This window comes from Schistocerca gregaria, chromosome 7 (genome assembly GCF_023897955.1).
Source record: "Schistocerca gregaria isolate iqSchGreg1 chromosome 7, iqSchGreg1.2, whole genome shotgun sequence".
NCBI lineage: Eukaryota > Metazoa > Arthropoda > Insecta > Orthoptera > Acrididae > Schistocerca > Schistocerca gregaria.
The window spans coordinates 469,226,045-469,246,207 of NC_064926.1; the positions used below are offsets into that span (position 1 = coordinate 469,226,045).

Here is a 20,163-nt window from a genome sequence, read left to right on the forward strand (position 1 = left end):
TGTGTGCATCTCTGCTTGATCGTCATCAACTGGCTCGTAAAGAACACAGACTATTCCTTTATCGTACCGTTACTGGTTAAGATGTATATGATGTCTCTATGCTAACAAAAAAATCGTTCGAATGGCTCTGAGCACTATGGGACTCAACATCTGAGGTCATCAGTCCCCTAGAACTTAAAACTACTTAAACCTAACTAACCTAAGGACATCACGCACAACCATGCCCGAGGCAGGATTCGAAACTGCGTCCGTAGCGGTCACGCGGGGTTCCAGACTGTAGCGCCTAGAACCGCACGGACCTGGATTCATCCGAGAAAATGACGTTTTGCCATTCGTGCACCCAGGTTCTTCGTTGAGTATACCATCGCAGGCGCTCCTGTCTGTGATGCATCGTCAAGGGTAACCGCAGCCTTGGCCTCCGAGCTGATAGTCCATGCTGCTACAAACGTCGTCGAACTGTTCGTGCAGATGGTTGTTGTCTTGCAAACGTCCCCATCTTTTGACTCGAGGATCGAGACGTGGCTGCACGATCCGTTACAGCCATGCGGATAAGATGCCTGTCATCTCGACTGCCAGTGATACGAGGCCGTTGGGATCCAGCACGGCTTTCCGTATTACCCTCCTGAACCCACAAATTTCATATTCCGCTAATAGTCATTGGATCTCCACCAACGCGAGCAGCAATGTGGTGATACGATAAACCACAATCGCGATAGGCTACAATCCGACCTTTATCAAAGTCGGAAACGTGATGGTACCTTACACGAGGCATCACAACAACGTTTCACCAGGCAACGCAGGTCAACTGCTGTTTGAGCATGAGAAATCGGTTGGAAACTTTCCTCATGTCAGCACGTTGTAGGTGTCGCCACTGGCGCCAACCTTGTGTGAATGCTCTGAAAAGCTGATCATTTTCGTATCACAGCATCTTCTTCCTGTCGGTTAAATTTCGCGTCTGTGGCAAGTCATCTTCGTGGTGTAGCAATTTTAATGGCCAGCAGTATAAATTGTCTGTTACGGAACTCTATTTCTTGTAAGGGCTTCCTCCATACCTTCCGGTAGCGCATTTCTAATTGAGAGCCTTTGACTGTGTGAAATGGCACACCTGACCAGCATTCCTGGATTCCAGGCCGTATAGCGGGGCGACATTCACTTTGCTATCCCGCCACTATGCGGAGCGTATCCAGACACGCCTATTCTTGTCATCGGTGCTTAGTTTGAAGCGAGACTCATCACTAAAGAGAATTCTACTCCAGTCAATGAGATTCCGGGCCGAAGAAGGGTCTGAAGAAGCCCTGGACATCGGTGGGATACCGACCTGACTGTTGCATATCCTACGGCCAGACAACTAGGAGTGATCTGAGGTGTCATTTCTTTTCATAGCAGGACCCCTTTGGTTGCCATCCGCAACACATTTACAACACAGCTTTACGTCGACGGTATTCTACCCTCCGTTTTGTTGTCCTTCATGGTAAGTCATCCTGGGCTTATATTTCAGCAAGATAATGTCCTCTAACGGTGAGAGTTCCTACTGGTTATCTTCGTGCTTGCCAAATCCTACCGAGCGAGCAAGGTCGCCGGATCTTTCCCCATTGAGAACGTTTGGAGCATTACGGGAAGGACCCTCCAACCGTCTCAGGATTCTGAAAAACTAACGCGTCATTTGGACAGAATTTGGCACGATGTCCTTCAGGAGGACATCCAATAACTCCGTCAGTGGACGCCAAGCCGAATAATTACTTGCAGAACGTCCAGAGGTGGACCAAGCCGTTATCGATTTGCTCAATTTCTGAAGCTCTCATTCTTAAATAAACCATCCAACTTTTCTGCAATTTTAATCATTTGTTTCTCTATACAACTACGTCATATATAGCGATTTACCTCCCATTCGAACAATTCCTTTGCGATGCTTTTTTGTTTTTTAATGTATTTATAAAGAAAGGTGAAATCTGAAAAGAAGATAAATACAATATAACGCTCACGCCATAGACACGGGAACCAAAATTTTCAATAAGACTTTTATCCACTGTGGATGTGGAACACTGCGACTGTGGTGTGAAAAGGTTTTCAGAAATTACTGCATGCTTTTCTCGATTTATTACATCTTAAAAAAGATATCCGTATAAGGATTCTGCTCTAAGTTCGTTCTGTGAAGATAATGGAGTATTTTACACATATATGGTGTGCAGTCTGCCCAAAGCGTCTACGTTTCTTATTCTTTCGAATCCTTTCTCCGGGGAAATAAGACCGTCCGAACACAGTATTTATGTTTGTTTGTCGTGAATCCAACAATAGCAGTTATCTGTTCCCTTCCATTATCCATCAAAGGTCACAGTTCTGCCATAATAGCCTGGAACAGACTATTGATAGGACCGAGTGCTGAAGTGAATATTCGCTGACCTGCTTTCCTCTCCCTCAAACTGAATTCTCGTACATCTACGTATTTAAGTAATTGAGACGTAGTACAGCAGTTATGGGAGAAGTGCTGAAGTGTATCGGCATAATGCATACAAAGCAGCGAGAAATTTCCCCACACAGCATTTCACGTACGATTACATAGATACTAGGTCGATACACATTAAAGTGTGTGGTGAAAGCTATTCACCGTTATTCGCGTTATTTTCCGCTCCATTTAGAGTAGAAATGGCTGCGCAGTAGTTCATAATGGGTGTTTTTGCGTCCTAGTTTTTACTAGTTCGGAGCAGAAAACCGTGCTGGCCCCAAATTTACGACACAGCTCAAACACTGGATTGTACCGAAGCCGCTGAAGTTTGCAGTTTGTGTTTCTAACAGCTATTGTTTTCCATAAAATTTCGGGCGGACTCCCGGATTTAAGTTCCAGCAACGATATTTCAGAGCAGAATGTTTCGGCCGTCTTAAGTTGTATATCTTGGAACAAGCCATGGAAATCTGCCAGTCCGTCCAAAATATCACGGAATAATCTATAGTCCGAGACAGTTTTAAGTTTCAGTTATTGCTATTACTATTTGTCATACGGCTAACTGAGATCTACCGCTTACAAACAAAAGATAAAAAAGAAAAACTAAAATGGAAGATAACAAATATTACAAAGAAAAATTACAAATTATAAATTCCAAGTAAAAAAAAGAGCCCAATGTGGGCTGTAATTATGGTATAGCAGCAAAACTTGGCAGATATTTTACTGCGGTAATCCGGAACCGATTTATCCCGAAAAAAAAGGAGTTCCGATTTTGGTCACCAGGTCCAAATCTGGCGCTGTTAATGCAAGAGAGATGTATAGAAATTTTTCCATTTGTAATGGATTATGAACGGGGCATGGACAGAAAAGATCAAACATGTAAGAAAGGCATAACTCTGATTTCATTATAAACAGCCTCTTACACAGTTTGTTCAAAATGAGTACCGGAGACATCGACGAGATGCTATACAGCGTCAGATTTGCACCTGATGACCAAATTCGGAACTAATTTTTTAAGCGTAAATTGACTGATGACCTCAGAAGTTAAGTCGCATAGTGCTCAGCGCCATTTAAGCGTAAATTGGTTCTGCATTAACTCATTAACATATCTACCAAGTTTCACTGCTATACGATAATTACAGCCCACACTGAACCTCCGTGAATAGTTACACTTTGATTCAAACCACCCGTCGTCAATATCCGATGCTTAGTCGATAGTCAACTGTTGGTTCCAGAAGTGTCTTCTCTTGGAACACTGTTGGACAATGTGACTCGCGGTCCATTCTGCTGCCCCGCAGTCAAATTCAGAGCTACCGACGATGCCCCATCTGTGTAGGTTAGTCGTATGACTTGCGTGTCATATACGAACCCTGTTTAGACCACACCAAATCTTCCTAAGCAGTTCCGAACGTAGCGCTAGTGTAGTGGAGAGGTAAGGGCGATGGGAATGGTGTTCCGATGGAGACAACAATAGCAGGGTTCAACCTTACTTGAATCCTTCGTTTATTCCTTATGCCTGCGACTGGCGCACCTCGAGTTTAATTTCAATATCCATACTTCTATAAAGACTTCCGATAGAGCCTATCAAGTCCTTTTATGGCCGTGGCAGTCTATTAGGTACAGCACTAGAATTCGGCCCTGAGGGTCCCGGGTTAAATTACGGGTAGGGTCAGCGACGTTTCTCCGTTTCAGTCCCTCTAGGATGGACCGAAGTCTACTCAGACGTCTGCCGAAATGAGTATGGTGATGTTTCTCGGGAGCAAAGGGTGGTCCTCATGAGTGACACGCTAACCCTCCCCCTCCTAGGTCCGCAGCGGATAGGAGGGCTGCACTCCGGCCGAAAGTCCGGACTTTGGATGCCTTCTTAGTCTCTAAGAACTGAACTTGGTCCGAATATGCCTCGGATGGCTGTACAGTACTGATCGGCCGCCATGTCATCTTCAGCTATAGGTGTCGGATATCGAAGGGCGTGTGGTCAGCACATTGTCAGTTTGAGACCAGAGCCGCTACTTCTCAGTCAAGTAGCTCCTCAATTTGCCTGATAAGGGCTGAGTGAACCCCGCTTGCCAACAGCGTTCGGCAGGCCGGATGGTCAGTAAACCCCACAGATTCTTCTTATCTACCCTATCAAAAACCTGCGTAGAAATCAGTGGCAAGAAATACGAATTTCCTCCTCTGTATTTCTATATCTGACTGACATTATTTGCACTGGATGTTCTTTTTCCGAAACCATTCTGTTGAGCTGCTAAAATGACATAAGCTATTCCGTAGATGTTTGGTTGTCTGCTCTGTCGAACATATCCATCACATCAGACGTCACACTTACATAGTATATCTGTGGGCTTCACTTCTGAACCCCGCTTGCCAACAGCGTTCGGCAGGCCGGATGGTCAGTAAACCCCACAGATTCTTCTTATCTACCCTATCAAAAACCTGCGTAGAAATCAGTGGCAAGAAATACGAATTTCCTCCTCTGTATTTCTATATCTGACTGACATTATTTGCACTGGATGTTCTTTTTCCGAAACCATTCTGTTGAGCTGCTAAAATGACATAAGCTATTCCGTAGATGTTTGGTTGTCTGCTCTGTCGAACATATCCATCACATCAGACGTCACACTTACATAGTATATCTGTGGGCTTCGCTTCTGAACCCCGCTTGCCAACAGCGTTCGGCAGGCCGGATGGTCAGTAAACCCCACAGATTCTTCTTATCTACCCTATCAAAAACCTGCTTAGAAATCAGTGGCAAGAAATACGAATTTCCTCCTCTGTATTTCTATATCTGACTGACATTATTTGCACTGGATGTTCTTTTTCCGAAACCATTCTGTTGAGCTGCTAAAATGACATAAGCTATTCCGTAGATGTTTGGTTGTCTGCTCTGTCGAACATATCCATCACATCAGACGTCACACTTACATAGTACATCTGTGGGCTTCACTTCTGAACCCCGCTTGCCAACAGCGTTCGGCAGGCCGGATGGTCAGTAAACCCCACAGATTCTTCTTATCTACCCTATCAAAAACCTGCGTAGAAATCAGTGGCAAGAAATATGAATTTCCTCCTCTGTATTTCTATATCTGACTGACATCATTTGCACTGGATGTTCTTTTTCTGAAACCATTCTCTTGAGTTGCTAAAATGACATAAGCTATTCCGTAGATGCTTGGTTGTCTGCTCTGTCGGACATATCCATCACATCAGACGTCACACTTACATAGTACATCTGTGGGCTTCACTTCTCTCGCTTCCCACGCCCGGGTCCCCGGGTTCGATTCCCGGCGGGGTCAGGGATTTTCTCTGCCTCGTGATGACTGGCTGTTGTGTGATGTCCTTACGCTAGTTAGGTTTAAGTAGTTCTAAGTTCTAGGGGACTGATGACTATAGCTGTTAAGTCCCATGGTGCTCAGAGCCGTTTGAACCGTTTTTTTTTTTTTTTTTTTGCTTCACTTCCTTGTTATCCTCAGTGCGGATGCACAATAGGGTCCGAACTTCTTGCGGGAATACAGGAAAATTTACGAGCAAATGAGGTACATGGACAGTGACAATACTTCTAAGTGTGCGACATGCTGAGAATTTGAGTTCGGTAGAAAGCGTTCTCGGATAGCCACTCGGTCGAGGCAGCCGCTCTCAAGAAGCAGGAAATCGGGTTTCGAGACCTGGTCCGCCACAAATTCTCAACTTACGCCACTGAGTTCCTTCAGCGCCCAGTTGCGACAAATGTTCGCACCTCGTAGAAGCATCAGCTATTCCCTTCATTCTCTCATCAATTGTCATGATGCAAACACCAATTACATTTCCTTGCTTTCATTTCCATTCTTATAGTAAAAATATTTCTGATTGTTCCTGGTAATCCGTTTCCGCGTTCGGGAAGGAGCAGATTTTCACATTGTGAGGACAGTTAAAACTTGTGTACGATGTTTACAGCAGGGGTAGTTTTAGAGGAGAATTTTTCTGTTCCACAGATTCATTGCTCCAAAGAAGTAAAAACAATGGAACGCTGCGTCAAGAATATTAGAGGGTGGAGAACAACGGACGAAAAGGCTTTAGCTGCAAACAGGTTGCTCCGTGGACGAGTAACGGCAGGATGGGGAAAGCTATACTGATCGGCTTTCCGCCGCTTTTTTAAAAGTTCTTTCCAAAGAGGATTATGTGCAGCGTCTTCATTTCGGCTTTCCTGTCATGAGCTTCCCGGCACGCTCTTGGAGTTGTTAACATTATCCTGTGCTACGCATTTAAGTTTTTCATTTTTTATTTCGTCTCGAAAAGATGCGACGGCCCTCGTCAGATGAGAAACGCTCGATATGCTGTAGTTTCCGTTTCCTTTTTGTTCTCAGGCCAGCATTGTGATCCTGAATGCGACGTCAGTGCTGCGACTACGGCCGTGCGCGAAGACTCAGTTAACAGGCGACGACCTCTCCCCCTGGCGATGATGGGAGACAGATAGGGCCCCCGCAGATGAAGGGTTGCCTCATCGGGACCGACAGGGGGGAAGCAGCAGAAACACTGCAGAGGAAGTCGCCCTCAGTTTAGGCAGGGCTCTCAGGGACGGCAGAGTAAACGGTAGCGTGTCGGGGCCAGTCTCCCTCTCAGTTAATTTAAGCTGCACGTGAGTCAATCTCTGCAGAGGTGTCGCGGTAGCATCATACGAGGGTAGCTTGAAAAGCTCGCGGAATCACCATCAGACGTCAGTGCTAGCGCGACGTTTCCCGCTTAATAATTGGTCACCTTTTACGGTTCAACTCGTGACGTGCCAGTGCTCTGGTTAGAGATCTGTGGTGTGTAAGGCTCTCTGTTGTTGTCCCCGTGTGCTGATTTGTGAAAAAAATCGAGTTCCGAACAGTAATTAAGTACTTAGTAAAAGATATGATTGTCAGCAAAGGAAATTCATGTTAATTTTCAGAAAGCACTGGGGGACTCCTTCATATTCAACTATTGATAAGTGGACAAATCAATTTAAATTTGCTCGGGACTGTTTAGATGATGATCGATTTAGTGGTCGGCCAAGAAGTGCCACTACCCCAGATAGTACTGCATAAAGTGGTATAGCCGACTGAAAGTGCGAGAATTTTCTGAGTAAGCATATCACATTTTAATAGTGGAACTGGATATGAGAAACTTGTCTTCTAGATTGACGCTGTGACAACCTACGCAGGATGACAAACGCATCAGAGTGGAAGTGTGCGAACAATGTTCGATCTGTTTTCGCAGCAACTAGGAAGAGTTTTTGAGCAGTTTTGTGACCACAGATGAAACGTTGGCCCCCTACAATACGCCAGAGATAAAACAACATTCAGAGTAGCGGGAACATACTGATTGATGACCTCCAAAGAAAGCAAAAGAAATTCCAGTAGTTCACTTTCATAGTGATGAAGCGTTACAAGCAGATGTTGACGCTGTGACTCCGACAACAAAGTCAGACTTCCTACAGTGACGGTATCGACAAACTGGTCTCTCGTTGGGAGAACTGTGTTCGTGTGTTGGTGACTATGTTGAGATATAAATACGTGGACATGGAGAACAAAGATGTAGAATGTTATTAACGTTTGATTTACTTTAAAAACTTTAAGAGTATTCGGATACAAAATTTGTAGGCATTACTCTTCAGCACTCCCTGGTACAGCCACGTCACGTATTTTTAATCTGAGTCTGAGTCACTAAACGGGCTTATGATTTTAAGCAACATTTTGACGTGTGAGGACAGATAGGTGTCTGTGTCCTGTCTTCGTGGTCACCATGACGTCCTTCAAGAAGATAATACAAGAACACTTGTTGCCCGTGCTGTCCTCGCCTATTTCGATACAGAGAGAATTCGAGTGTTGCGTTCACCATTACTTTCTCCAGATCTCTCCGCATCTCAAACACCTGGTCGTGGGTTACTAAGAGACTGGAACGCCATCATTCAGCAACCGCAACGATTGCTGAACTCTTACTAAGAAGAAAGAAAATGCCACTTCTGTCCGCTGGGCAATATGAAACAGTCGGAAATTACAAAGACTGAATGTATCATCCAATATGTCGGCAAAATTTCAGCTGAATTCGCAAAAAGTTAAAATATCATAACTAGAGTCTTGCGTTTTATAGTACCAACAGCGTATCAAACTTTTTATTCAATATCAGAGACTTACTGCATTCCTTGGCACAAAGTAGTGTGTATTAAACCACGTGCAAGCATCATGGAAAGAACATGCATTGGTCAGTCAAACAGAGCTGTGGCAGATAGGTTATCTGGTCATCAGAGAAATGAAAATTAAGAAAGATTCAACCGTTGCCTACCAAATTTTGACAGTAAACAACTCATTTGATGTAAAATTGAATTTTTACATTATTTTAAGAAAAGCAGAAAGATGATCCTTCTGATAACACTAGAAATCAACAAGAGTGTGACTCAGAATGTCAGCTTAGCATTAAATGAACAAGTGCATTTTCCTTTTCCTTTATGTTAAATTGAATTTTAGTTATAAATGCTAGATTAGAACAGTGAAATGAATTTTATTTTTTTCGTCAATTGTTAAATGTATCTCCATATTAAACAACTTTATGTTCCCTAGTTAAGGTAACTACATCAGCGTGAAAAAAAGCAGTCTTTCTGATGTTAACACTCTACATATCATCATTTTCGTATCTTATGTATAAATAATATCCATGCAAATCATGTAACTTGTCAAGGAATCACGTCGGAGAAGCGAGTGTGAATGGATGCCCTCGCTATCTGTGACCGAGACAATCTAATCTTCATTTGTGTGTGTGCCCAAATGCTAGATGCATGGACAGCAGAACGCACATGCGAGTGACAACAGACCAGCTGTGAATTTGTTTACATCCACCTACAAATAGGCGGCAGTGCGCATCACGATTCAAACAAAGACTATTAATACTTAGTTACGTTGATTAATGTAAGATGTTTTGTAAAACTGTGGTGTAAATGGAACTGTGAAAATCTCGTTAATTATTGAAGAATTCCTTTAACTCAACTGTAAGCGGAGAGGAGGAGATTTTGTGAAGAGACTAGTTTTGTCGATTTACTAGTGATTCGCTCTCGTACTGTTGGCAAGGCAGCTTAGCATAACTAGGTGAATGATGACTCTGCAGCGTTTGTGTGAAGGCAATGAGACGTAAACTGATAGCGTAGGGTACGTTTTATTGCGAAATATAACTTTGTGAACACAGTGTGAGGGAATATACGGGAGTTTTGTTACAAAGTGGTACTAAAGCTGCCCTGTTTCTTGAAGCTGGCAGATCAGTTGAGGCAGAAAATCGAACTCGGCCGCAATGAAAGTTAAGCCAATTCTCAGTTCCGAAGATTCGAGAAGTTTCTTTGCTGCTACAATTGCTTCCAGAGCGGTGACCACCTTAGTTATACTGGGGAAATTTTAAGCGTTGTAAACTGCTGCTGAAATCCATGTCCTTCGTCTCGTTATGATAGGCTGAAGGGGCTAAAAGATATCTGGTCCAAATTCTTCTTAATATTGGAAAATAATTTTTCGAGACCCTGTGAAAACTTTGTGCTACGTAGGTTACGAAAAGCATGTTTGGAAATAGCACTTTTAAAGTTGTTCTAGACTTTTTCGTGCATGACACAGCCTCTGAGGTGAAAATAATACACAGTAGTATTAAATTTCTTCAGGCCACAGTAAGTGTGTTCTTCTGGGCAAGCAGCGAGATATAAGTCTTGTAATGTATGAGTCTTCAATTGAATTTCTTTATTGCGATAGGCATATTACAGTGAATAATAGACAGAATTTTATAATTATTTGCTTAAACTTTTTGTATTTACGTGTTATGGCTATATGGTATGTGTATATGTGGATACTTACGTTAAAGTTCTTGACTTCCGTGTCTCATTGGTGGGTACCATCGTTTGTTATTCGAAGATAGCCTGTTATCAAAATAGGTCTATCGCACTAAAGAACTTTTCCCAGACACACTTTTGTAAGCAGGAATGCTCTTATTGTTTCATTTTCTAAAGGATCCAATGGTTCAACCATGACACTGCAAATACAGACCCCTAGAACCAGTTCACTTCTCTACTGAAATCCATGTATTTTCATTTTTACCTCATTTTAATGATTTCATTAATTCATCGTAATATTCACCTAAGTAACATTTTCGAAAGCTTGACTCACTAGACTCTGATTCGGCCGTATTTGTCTCCAGAAACTGTCTTAATGTAGGAGCCTGTAGTTTCTACAATGGATTTCCCGCATCAATAAAAATTTACATAACTCGATTGCATTGCGATTTTCGACTCTATGTTGCAGTTGCTGCTGGAAACAAACAAATCTTCTTAAATATGGTTCAAATGGCTCTGAGCACTATGGAACATAACCTCTAAGGTCATCCGTCCCCTAGAACTGAGAACTATTTAAACCTAACTAACCTAAGGACATCACACATATCCATGCCCGAGGCAGGATTCGAACCTGCGACCGTAGCGGTCGCGCGGTTCCAGGCTGTAGCGCCTAGAACCACTCGGTCACCCTGGCCGGCAAATCTTCTTCCCCCTCCCCCTCCCCCCCAGCCTTGGAAAGTGCAGTTTTGTGTTTGACTGTACTGAATTGCTGAGAAATGAAACATTTCTTTTAGTAGTCCCCTGACTGTTCACACATATTTAACACAGAAGTATTTTTAGCATCAGTAGAAAAAATATTTCGGATATAAACTTTCCAATTTAATGCGTAAAGGAAAAAAACTGAATTTGAACCTGTTACTACCTACCTTGCACAACAATAGCGCAACGGAAACCGAGAGGAACAGAAATTTAGAACAACAATAAAACCAGTTTTAGCTCCGGCGCTCATTTGAATGAGGTATGATCCGAAAGTAAGCCAAGTAAACACGAGCAGTAATTAAAACGCTTAGCTATTGTTATTTCTTTTTGTAGCTACACTCTGATGTTTAATAATAAATGAATTAATAATAATCAAAATTGCAACAAAAGACATTTATATCGGCAATTACGCATCTCTATAACAAAGGCTGAACTGCGGTTTTTCAATCACTACGATGTAAATCGTGCAAGTCCACGTTCAAAATGAAAACAGAGTTAACACATTTGAAAGGGCGTTCTGCTGAAGTTATTGCCTCTGGGTGTCATGTTCTGCCAACAACTGACGGGAAACTCAGTTAACGATGAAATTTCGTTATTGGTTATACTTCCTGAGGTTCTAATTTTAGTGGCCAGTAGTGAAAAATAGGCTTTGAAATAACCAAACGAAAACTTTTTTAACCTTGTGTCACACTCTTCATTATTAATGCACCACATAGATTACATAGGTTACGGGTTAAAAGCTCATTTTCTAGTACACAAACTATCCCCAAGATGGAAACCAAACGAAGATATGTCAACTTCTTAAACTATATCGAGTCTTCATTTAATCTTCAATAGTTATCTCCGTTAATAATTTTGACACAGTCATATATATATATATATATATATATATATATATATATATATATATAGTACAAATTTCATTAGAACAGAATTTACAATAACTAAGAATAAATATGAAACGGAGTAGAGCTACGCGGAGAGGAATGGGAATTAGTATCATTATCTATTTATAAATGAAGGCGCCAAGGTTCATCGCCTGTGCCTGTCTAAAAGATGTGAATAATCTGACTGAGTTTGCTCATTCAATAGTAAATGTGGCGATACAAAAATGCGTCTGTTACTTTTTAACATTTCTAACTAAGGGACCTTTGCAGCATTTCCCTTTATGCGTAGGACTTCTGCATCTAGTACGTATTTTTGGTTTTCGTTTAAGCGATCTTCAGTGAATGATGAATCTGGATTCTTTAATTTCCGACCCCTGTAATGTACTCTGAGCCTAATATGATTGATCTCCAAGTCTGTCCGTTATAGCTGGACTCTCACTCTTGGCAGACCGAAAAGGGAATGACTTAGTTTATCTTGAGAGGTAAAATTTCAAATCAGATATACAACATTTTAAAGGCACAGGATTTCTCAGGGGCTGTCTATGTCCCACGGACATTAGGTAGGTGTTTCTTCAACTCAAAAGATAAACAACTAAACATCAAGAATAGTTTATCTGTTAAATCATTTGCCAAGAATATAAGTGTTACTATATTGGACAGACTTCGAGGTCAACCTACAGCAAGCTCAGGGAGCACCCTACAAGCTTGAGATTAAAGAGACCAGTTTCATCCTTTGCCGCACATTGCTGAAAATAAAATTACAAACAAATAGTAGATATGGAAGTCTTATTAAGCAAACTCAGTTCAATTATTCATCCCTTCTAGCCAATGTTTCAACCGCTGCATAGGAGAAGAGCCTTGGTAGCGTCATTCTTAAGTAGACGATGACGCAAAGTTCCATTCCTGTGTATATTTACTCATCGTTATTGTAAATGGATTCATAATGAATTTTGTAAGATATATATAAGATATTAATAATGTGTCGAAATTATCCACAGAGATAACTTTTATAGTTTAAGTCACGAACTGATAGGTTAAGAAGCTGACATGTGCATCTTTGCTTCGCCTTCATCTTTGCGATCCGTTTTCTACTAGAAAATTGGCTTATAGCCAGAAATCTGTGTTGAACGGTAACAATTCAGTTTGTGAAACACGGTGTAAAACTGACTCGTTTAGTTGAGGCAATATATAATGTTTCACCCACATTTGAGTCAATCACAAAAAAGATAAAGTCCGAGTACGAATAGCGCTCTGAGATTTCAGTACAAAATTAATTCTCTATACAGACAGTTCATCCACACCGGAATCGAAAATCGTGACTATTTTTCCCTGTTACGTACACTGATCCTGGCAAGATATCGGTTCCGGAAATTCCAAGACATTCGGAATGTTTTCTACTAGTCTCACACAAGGGTCTTCAGCTTTGCGGAGGGATGCCATACATACACTACTGGCCATTAAAACTGCTACAGACGCGAATTTTTACCCACAGGAAGAAGATGCTGCGATACGCAAATGATTAGCTTTTCAGAGCATTGACACAAGGTTGGCACTGGTGGTGACACCGACAAGGTGCTGACATGAGGAAAGTTTCCAACCGATTTCTCATGCACAAACAGCAGTTGACCGGCGTTGCCTGGTGAAACGTTGTTGTGAAGCCTCGTGTAAGAAGGAGAAATGCGTCCATCACGTTTCCGACTTTGATAAAGGTCGGAGTGTAGCCTATTGCGATTGCGGTTTATCGAATCGCGACATTGCTGCTCGCGTTGGTCGAGATCCAATGACTCTTAGCAGAATATGGAAACGGTGGGTTCAGGAAGGTAATACGTAACGCAGTGGTGCATCCCAAAGGCCTCGTATTACTAGCAGTCGAGATTACAGGCATCTTATCCGCATGGCTGTAACGGATCGTGCAGCCACGTCTCGATCCCTGAGTCAACAGGTGGGGACGTTTACAAGACAACAACCATCTGCACTAACAGTTCGACGACGTTTGCAGCAGCATGGACTATCAGCTCAGAGCCCATGGCTGCGGTTATCCTTGACGCTGCATCACAGAAAGGAGCGCCTGCGATGGTGTACTCAACGTCGAACCTGGGTGCACGAATGGCAAAACGAATCCAGGTTCTGTTTACAGCATCATGCTGGTCGCATCCGTGTTTGGCGACATCGCGGGGAACGCACATTGGAAGCGTGTATTCGTCATCGCCATACTGGCGTATCACCCGGCGTGATGGTATGGGGTGCCATTAGTTGCACGTCTCGGTCACCTCTTGTTCGGATTGACGGCACTTTGAACAGTGGACGCTACACTTCAGATGTGTTACGACCCGTGGCTCTACCCTGCATTCGATCCCTGCGAAGCCCTACATTTCAGCAGGATATTGCACGACCGCATGTTGCAGGTCCTGTACGGGCCTTTCTTGATGTAGAAAATGTTCAATTGTTTTCCTGGCCACCACATTCTCCAGATCTCTCACCAATTGAAAACGTCTGGTCAATGGTGGCCGAGCAACTGGCTCGTCACAATATGCCAGTCACTACTCTTGATGAACTGTGGTATCGTGTTGAAGCTGCATGGGCATCTGTACCTGTAAACGCCACCCAAGCTCTGTTTGACTCAATGCCCAGGGGTATCAAAGCCGTTATTACTGCCAGAGGCGGTTGTTGTGGGTGCTGATTTCTCAGGATCTATGCACCCAAACTGCGTGAAAATGTAATTACAAGCCAGTTCTAATATAGTATATTTGTCCAATGAATATCCGTTAATCATTTGCAGTTTTAATGCCCAGTAAACCAGGGTGGAGAAAGGCAAGGCTCATTCAGCAATGCAAGGATTGGCCATATATGGTAACCTTAGGTGAGTGTTAAGTTTGAAATCGGAAAACAAATGACAATAAATGTGTTTTTGTGTGCTATTATTAGAAATTAAATTTTTTTAGATATTTTTCATTTACTTGTAGTGTGAAGCGATGATTCTCGCCGAATTTCATGATTCTGTGTGAACATTAAGTACCCTAGAACTTTTATTGAATGAGTTTGCGAGTATCAAAGTAAGGGACGTAAATCGCCGTGTCTTTTGATTTCATAAACTGAGAAGCTTCAAATTTTTACCTTGCAAAGGGCCGCAGATGTTGCCATGTGACAAAGTTCTACTTGATACTCGCTCTTGAGATTTTTAAAAATCGGCCAGACAGACAGACGGTCGGACGAACAACGGAATGCTCTTAAGGTTCCGTTTTTACCGGCTGAGGTACGGACTGCTACACAGATTAGTCTTAGTTGTTCGCACCAAAATATTTCCCAGCTGACGCCATCAGTTTGCTGCGCTACGGACGCAGCGAGGTTTGCCAGACTGCCGCTACTTTGCGCCGGGCTGCAGTGGATTCGGCGCCAGTGGGGACTGCGGATTCGAGCCCCCGGGCCTGCACTCTGCGGAGCGCACTGTGTGACGTGTATATCGACCGGTCAGTGGTAGCAGAAGCTCTGCTGTAATCCCACGCCGTCGCCCCTAATCGCTTCCCGACCACCGGACCGTGCTCTCGCAGCCAACTACATAATTACCGCGCGTCACGTGCCTCCGGCGTCGCCCTTTATTTTTCAAATATTTTTATTTTCATTTTTTAATTCCGCACACTTATTTTTTTCCCCGAGCTCGCAGTGTTAAGCGCTGCCGCATCGTAAAAAACACATGACGCGCCGCGCGGCCGCAATCGACCGAGCGCGCCGCACGCTGTACGGGGGAACAGGGCCGCATAATTCTGTGCGCCGCGCCGGATTTTAATTCCGCTCTGCGCAACGAATTCGTAATTGCTGCCAAGCTCGGTCGTCAATAATTTCGCGAGACAAAAAATTTCCACTTCTCCGGTTTGCATAACGATTAGCATCGGGAAAGGCTTTCGGTCAAACTGTCGCATTGCTTAGCATTTGTTCATGAGACGCATAAAATATTAGATACAGGCTCCCAGCTAGATGCCATTTTCCTTGACTTCCGGAAGGCGTTCGAGACAGTTCCGCACTGTCGCCTGATAAACAAAGTAAGAGCCTCTGCGTGCGAGGATCTGCACGTTTTTACTGAAAACGATGGCCGTATAAAATGTCTAGCGTGTCACAGAGTATTAAAACATGTAAAGAAATTAAATTTAAAACGTCCTTATGCAATAAATCACGCGGCAGAGTACGACGAATGGAAGGCAATAATCCTTGACTGAAAGGCAGCTTATCAAACGAAGTAAGTTTCCTCTCTGTAATAAGTTCTGTTTGTAATACGGTGGCAGTGGAGGCAATAAGACAAAATTACTTCGTTTCAATAATTTTGAGTTTTGAGTACTCGTGGTACCGATATTACACTACTGGCCATTAAAATTGCTAAAACAAGAAGAAATGCAGATGATAAACGGGTATTCATTGGACAAATATGTTATACTAGAAGTGATATGTGATTACATTTTCATGCAATTTGGGTGCATAAATCCTGAGAAATCAGTACCCCAAAACAACCACCTCTGGCCGTAATAACGGCCTTGATACGCATGGGCATTGAGTCAAACAGAGCTTGGATAGCGTGTACAGATACACCTGCCCATGCAGCTTCAATACGATACCACAGTTCATCAAGAGTAGTGACTGGCGTATTGTGACGAGCCGGTTGCTCGGCCACCATTGACCAGACGTTTTCAACTGGTGAGAGATCTGGGGAATGTGCTGGCCAGGGAAACAGTGAACTTTTTCTGTATCCAGAAAGGCCCTACACGACCTGAAACATGCGGTCGCGCATTATTCTGCTGAAATGTAGAGTTTCGCAGAGATCGAATGAAGGGTAGAGCCATGGGTCGTAACACATCTGAAATGTAACGTGTTCTTCAACTGTCGGATGAGAGATGCATTTCTGATTTAGACTTTGTAACTGATGCGACAGGACATGTTTGGGACTTGCGCGTGTCACTTCAGGGGAAGGAGAGTCTCATCATCCACTTCTGTGGCAAAATAAAGGCATTCAAGATGAAACTGTCGCTCTGAGAGAGGCAGCTGGAGGCTAGAAATGTCTCTTACTTTCAGAAACTGTCAGCATTAACAAACGTTGCCGTTGCTGCAGATTTTGGTGAGTATATAGATCTTTTAAGATACTTGCGTACTGAATTTGAAATAAGATTCACTGATATTTCGCGCCTGGAAACAGATTAAGGAATTTTTGCTACTCCGTACTCTGTTGACGTCTATTCTGTAAGCCACCCTCTCCAAATGGAAATCATAGATCTTCAGCGCGATTCAGAACTGAAAGATAGATATCAGAACTGTCGATTAAGAGCAATGAACCGTAACAGTGCAGTGTAGCCCCACTCATCCCGTGCCGGTGCAGCCATTCCGCGGGCAATCGCTTACCGCTGCTGTAGGCCTACCTGTTCGCCTGCCGGACTGGGGGTGGTCCAGTTGGCAAGCCCGGCGCCAAAACTGTGGGGTCTCCGCTTGTTGACGAAGTCCACCGGAAGACTGTATTCGTCACACAGCGACACCTGCGCAGGAAAAGAACACCCATTACTCACGGAATTTTCATAGGATAAGGCAACCTAAATATGATATAAAATCACAAAATTCGTATATATTTTTGAAAGTAAAGGAGTAGCTGTTATGAAAAACTGTGTCAGTGAACATAAGCTTCTAAGAAATGAAACTGTATTTAATTATTTAACGTTACAAAGGTAGCCTAGAAAAAATAAAAATGGTGTATCATTTTTTTTGGACAGAAATTCTTAAATAGGATACAGTTCATGCTAATTATGATACAAAAGTAGTATTGTGGTTCTTGAGTTTCTCCCGGCGTATTTGATAATCAAAATATCCACGGGTGTACTGCCGGTCTATAGTGTCCAACGGGACATGTTTGATCGCCGAAATATTGTGCCCGTTGGACACTATAGACCGGCAGTACACCCGTGGATATCTTAATTAAAAGTAGTATTGTTATGTACATTGAAGGCAGAAGATTGAAATCTTAAAAACGAGATAGAGGCCACACAAAACGACACGTATGTACCACTGGGATTCTTCTGTGGGGGACGTTTCTAGGAACTTTATGGTGTGAAACGTACGTCTGAGCGAACAACAGCAATTTCGTTATTTCTTTTTCCTATTTCTAATACCATATAGTCACCCACCAATGGGTAAGAACTGTTTAAAACTACACTTAACATATCTAATTTAATACGAAAATAAGAGCTACGGAAAAGATTGTGGGTTGCATTTTTGGGGAAGGAGACCAGACAGCGAGGTCATCGGTCTCATCATATTAGGGAAGGACGGGGAAGGAAGTCGGCAGTGTAAGGAAAAGAGAATCACCATGTAATATTTTTTTCTCATTAACGTCAACAGCACCGCACAAACATTACTCGTTTGATATTGCCCAGCCCAGTAGCAACATGGGGAATTGGCACTTTCACTATCACATAAATCTTATTAATAAGCGATATTTAATTTGATTGGATAACTAATTTGTTCATGTGTACAGGCTTTAAATAACCTGTAGGCGACTTTCCAGAAAGTGTTGTACGGTGCAGACATATCTGAAGCTGTAAGGATTTCTCTTTCCTTCTCGAAGTTTAGCCAAGATATAATCTTCTCCAGCAACATCTGCTGGATCTGTTATTGCAATAGGATCTCGAAAGAGATCGGCATTATCCATGCTATCGTCACTCATCAAAGAGATGACGGAAACAGAATCAGTCCCCTCAGCTTCCTTTCTTCTTTTGGCACTCGTCGCAGCTTTGGCCACAGGCATAGCCTTGTGAATCTTCTGCGTTTGGCCTTCTTCATTTTTGGTTGGTGGCTTTTCTTTTTGAACAATGAATTTACTGTTGCAGGTTTGGTTTGTGGCGGTTGGGTTGCTGACTTCAGGGGCAGGCTGGCAACCCGCCGTACACCGGTGTGTGGCTAGTGCCTGCGACATAGGCGACAGAGTGTCCCTTTTGGTAACCAATTGTATAATATACTGTTAAGATAAAAAAAGACGCACCAAGTAGGAGTTATCCAAATTGGAGGGAAATGTGTAGATGTGATGTATATTTACAAACATATGATATCAATTTCAGAAAAATTTGATAACTTATTCAACAGAAGGAACTTCAAAAAACTAAGCAACCTAATAACGCCTTGGTCTAGATCTGTCCTTATGCATGAAGTTATTCGGTTTGGAACTGATTGACAGAGCTGCTGGATGTCCTGCTGAGGGAAAGCGTGCCAAATCCTGTCCAGCTGGGGCGTTAGCGCGTCAAAATCTTGGACCACATGGTTGGACGGCAATGTCCATAATGCTCCAAACATTCTCAAACTGGGGAGAGATCCAGCGACATAGCTGGCCAATGTAGGGTTTGACAAGCACGAAGACAAGCGGCAGAAACTCTCGCCGTGTGCGGGCGGGTTTTATCTTGCTGAAGTAGAAACCCAGGATGACTTGGTATGAAGGGCAACAAAACAGACGCAGAATGTCGCCGACGTACCTCTGTGCTGTAAGCGTTCCGCGAATGACAACCAAAGGGATCCTTCTATGAAAAGAAGTGGCAACTAGACTCCTGGTTGACGGGCAGTAAAGCGAGCAAAAGTGTAGCTGGTATCCCATAACTGTCCGCCGAGTCTCCGGGCACGTTTTCGGCCTGTAACATCATTGACTGGAGTAGAACTGTCTTCAGCGATGAGTTCCACTTCGAAGTGATCCCTAAAGACCAGCGAAGACGTGACCGGGCACGCCTTGGACGGCGGTGGGATACCAATCGTTTGGAACGGGAAACAAACTGACGCTTTCCGTCGATAATGAGCGTCGCATGAAAGACGTAATGAGCATTTGTTTGGGCTGGCTCCAGCTACACATTGCAGATATCTGCTGGCACACCAGAGAAACACACTAAGACTAGTAAACAATTACATCACATGTAACACTCAATAAGAAGACTAAACTACAAATTAGAAGTAACACATGTAGATTATGACTTTTGGCCTTCTGAGTGCTAGAGACGCTTGTTTTGCGGTCATGGGAAGGATGTCGAATTTGGCGTGCTGGACATACGGGCGCGCAGCGACCGGACATTAAATTTTACGCACGGGGGCCGCCGTGAGCGTGCATCACCTCTATTGCCGGGAACAGCAGGGGGGGGGGGGGGGGGGGGAGAGAGGTGCAGGTAATCCTTGTTATAGCCGCGAGTCCGGCTTAATTAATAAGGCGTCGCCATCCGTCATGCTTAGCAGCGGGCGCCGGTGCGGACTGTTCATCTGTATGCTAAAGAGCGCCTCCC

At 43.3% G+C, this 20,163-nt stretch overlaps 1 protein-coding gene across 1 annotated transcript in view; it reads right to left on the bottom strand.

Moving 5' to 3' along the window:
* The window catches only part of LOC126282434 (lateral signaling target protein 2 homolog), a 349,280-nt gene extending 331,256 nt beyond the window's left edge, over positions 1–18,024 (bottom strand). The window contains exons 1-2 of the mRNA XM_049982092.1: positions 17,971–18,024; positions 17,281–17,394 (exon numbers count right to left, since the gene is read on the bottom strand). Coding sequence (XP_049838049.1) covers positions 17,281–17,394; positions 17,971–18,024 — 168 coding nt within the window. The remainder of the gene's footprint in view (positions 1–17,280; positions 17,395–17,970) is intronic.
* Between the last annotated feature and the right edge of the window lie 2,139 nt (positions 18,025–20,163).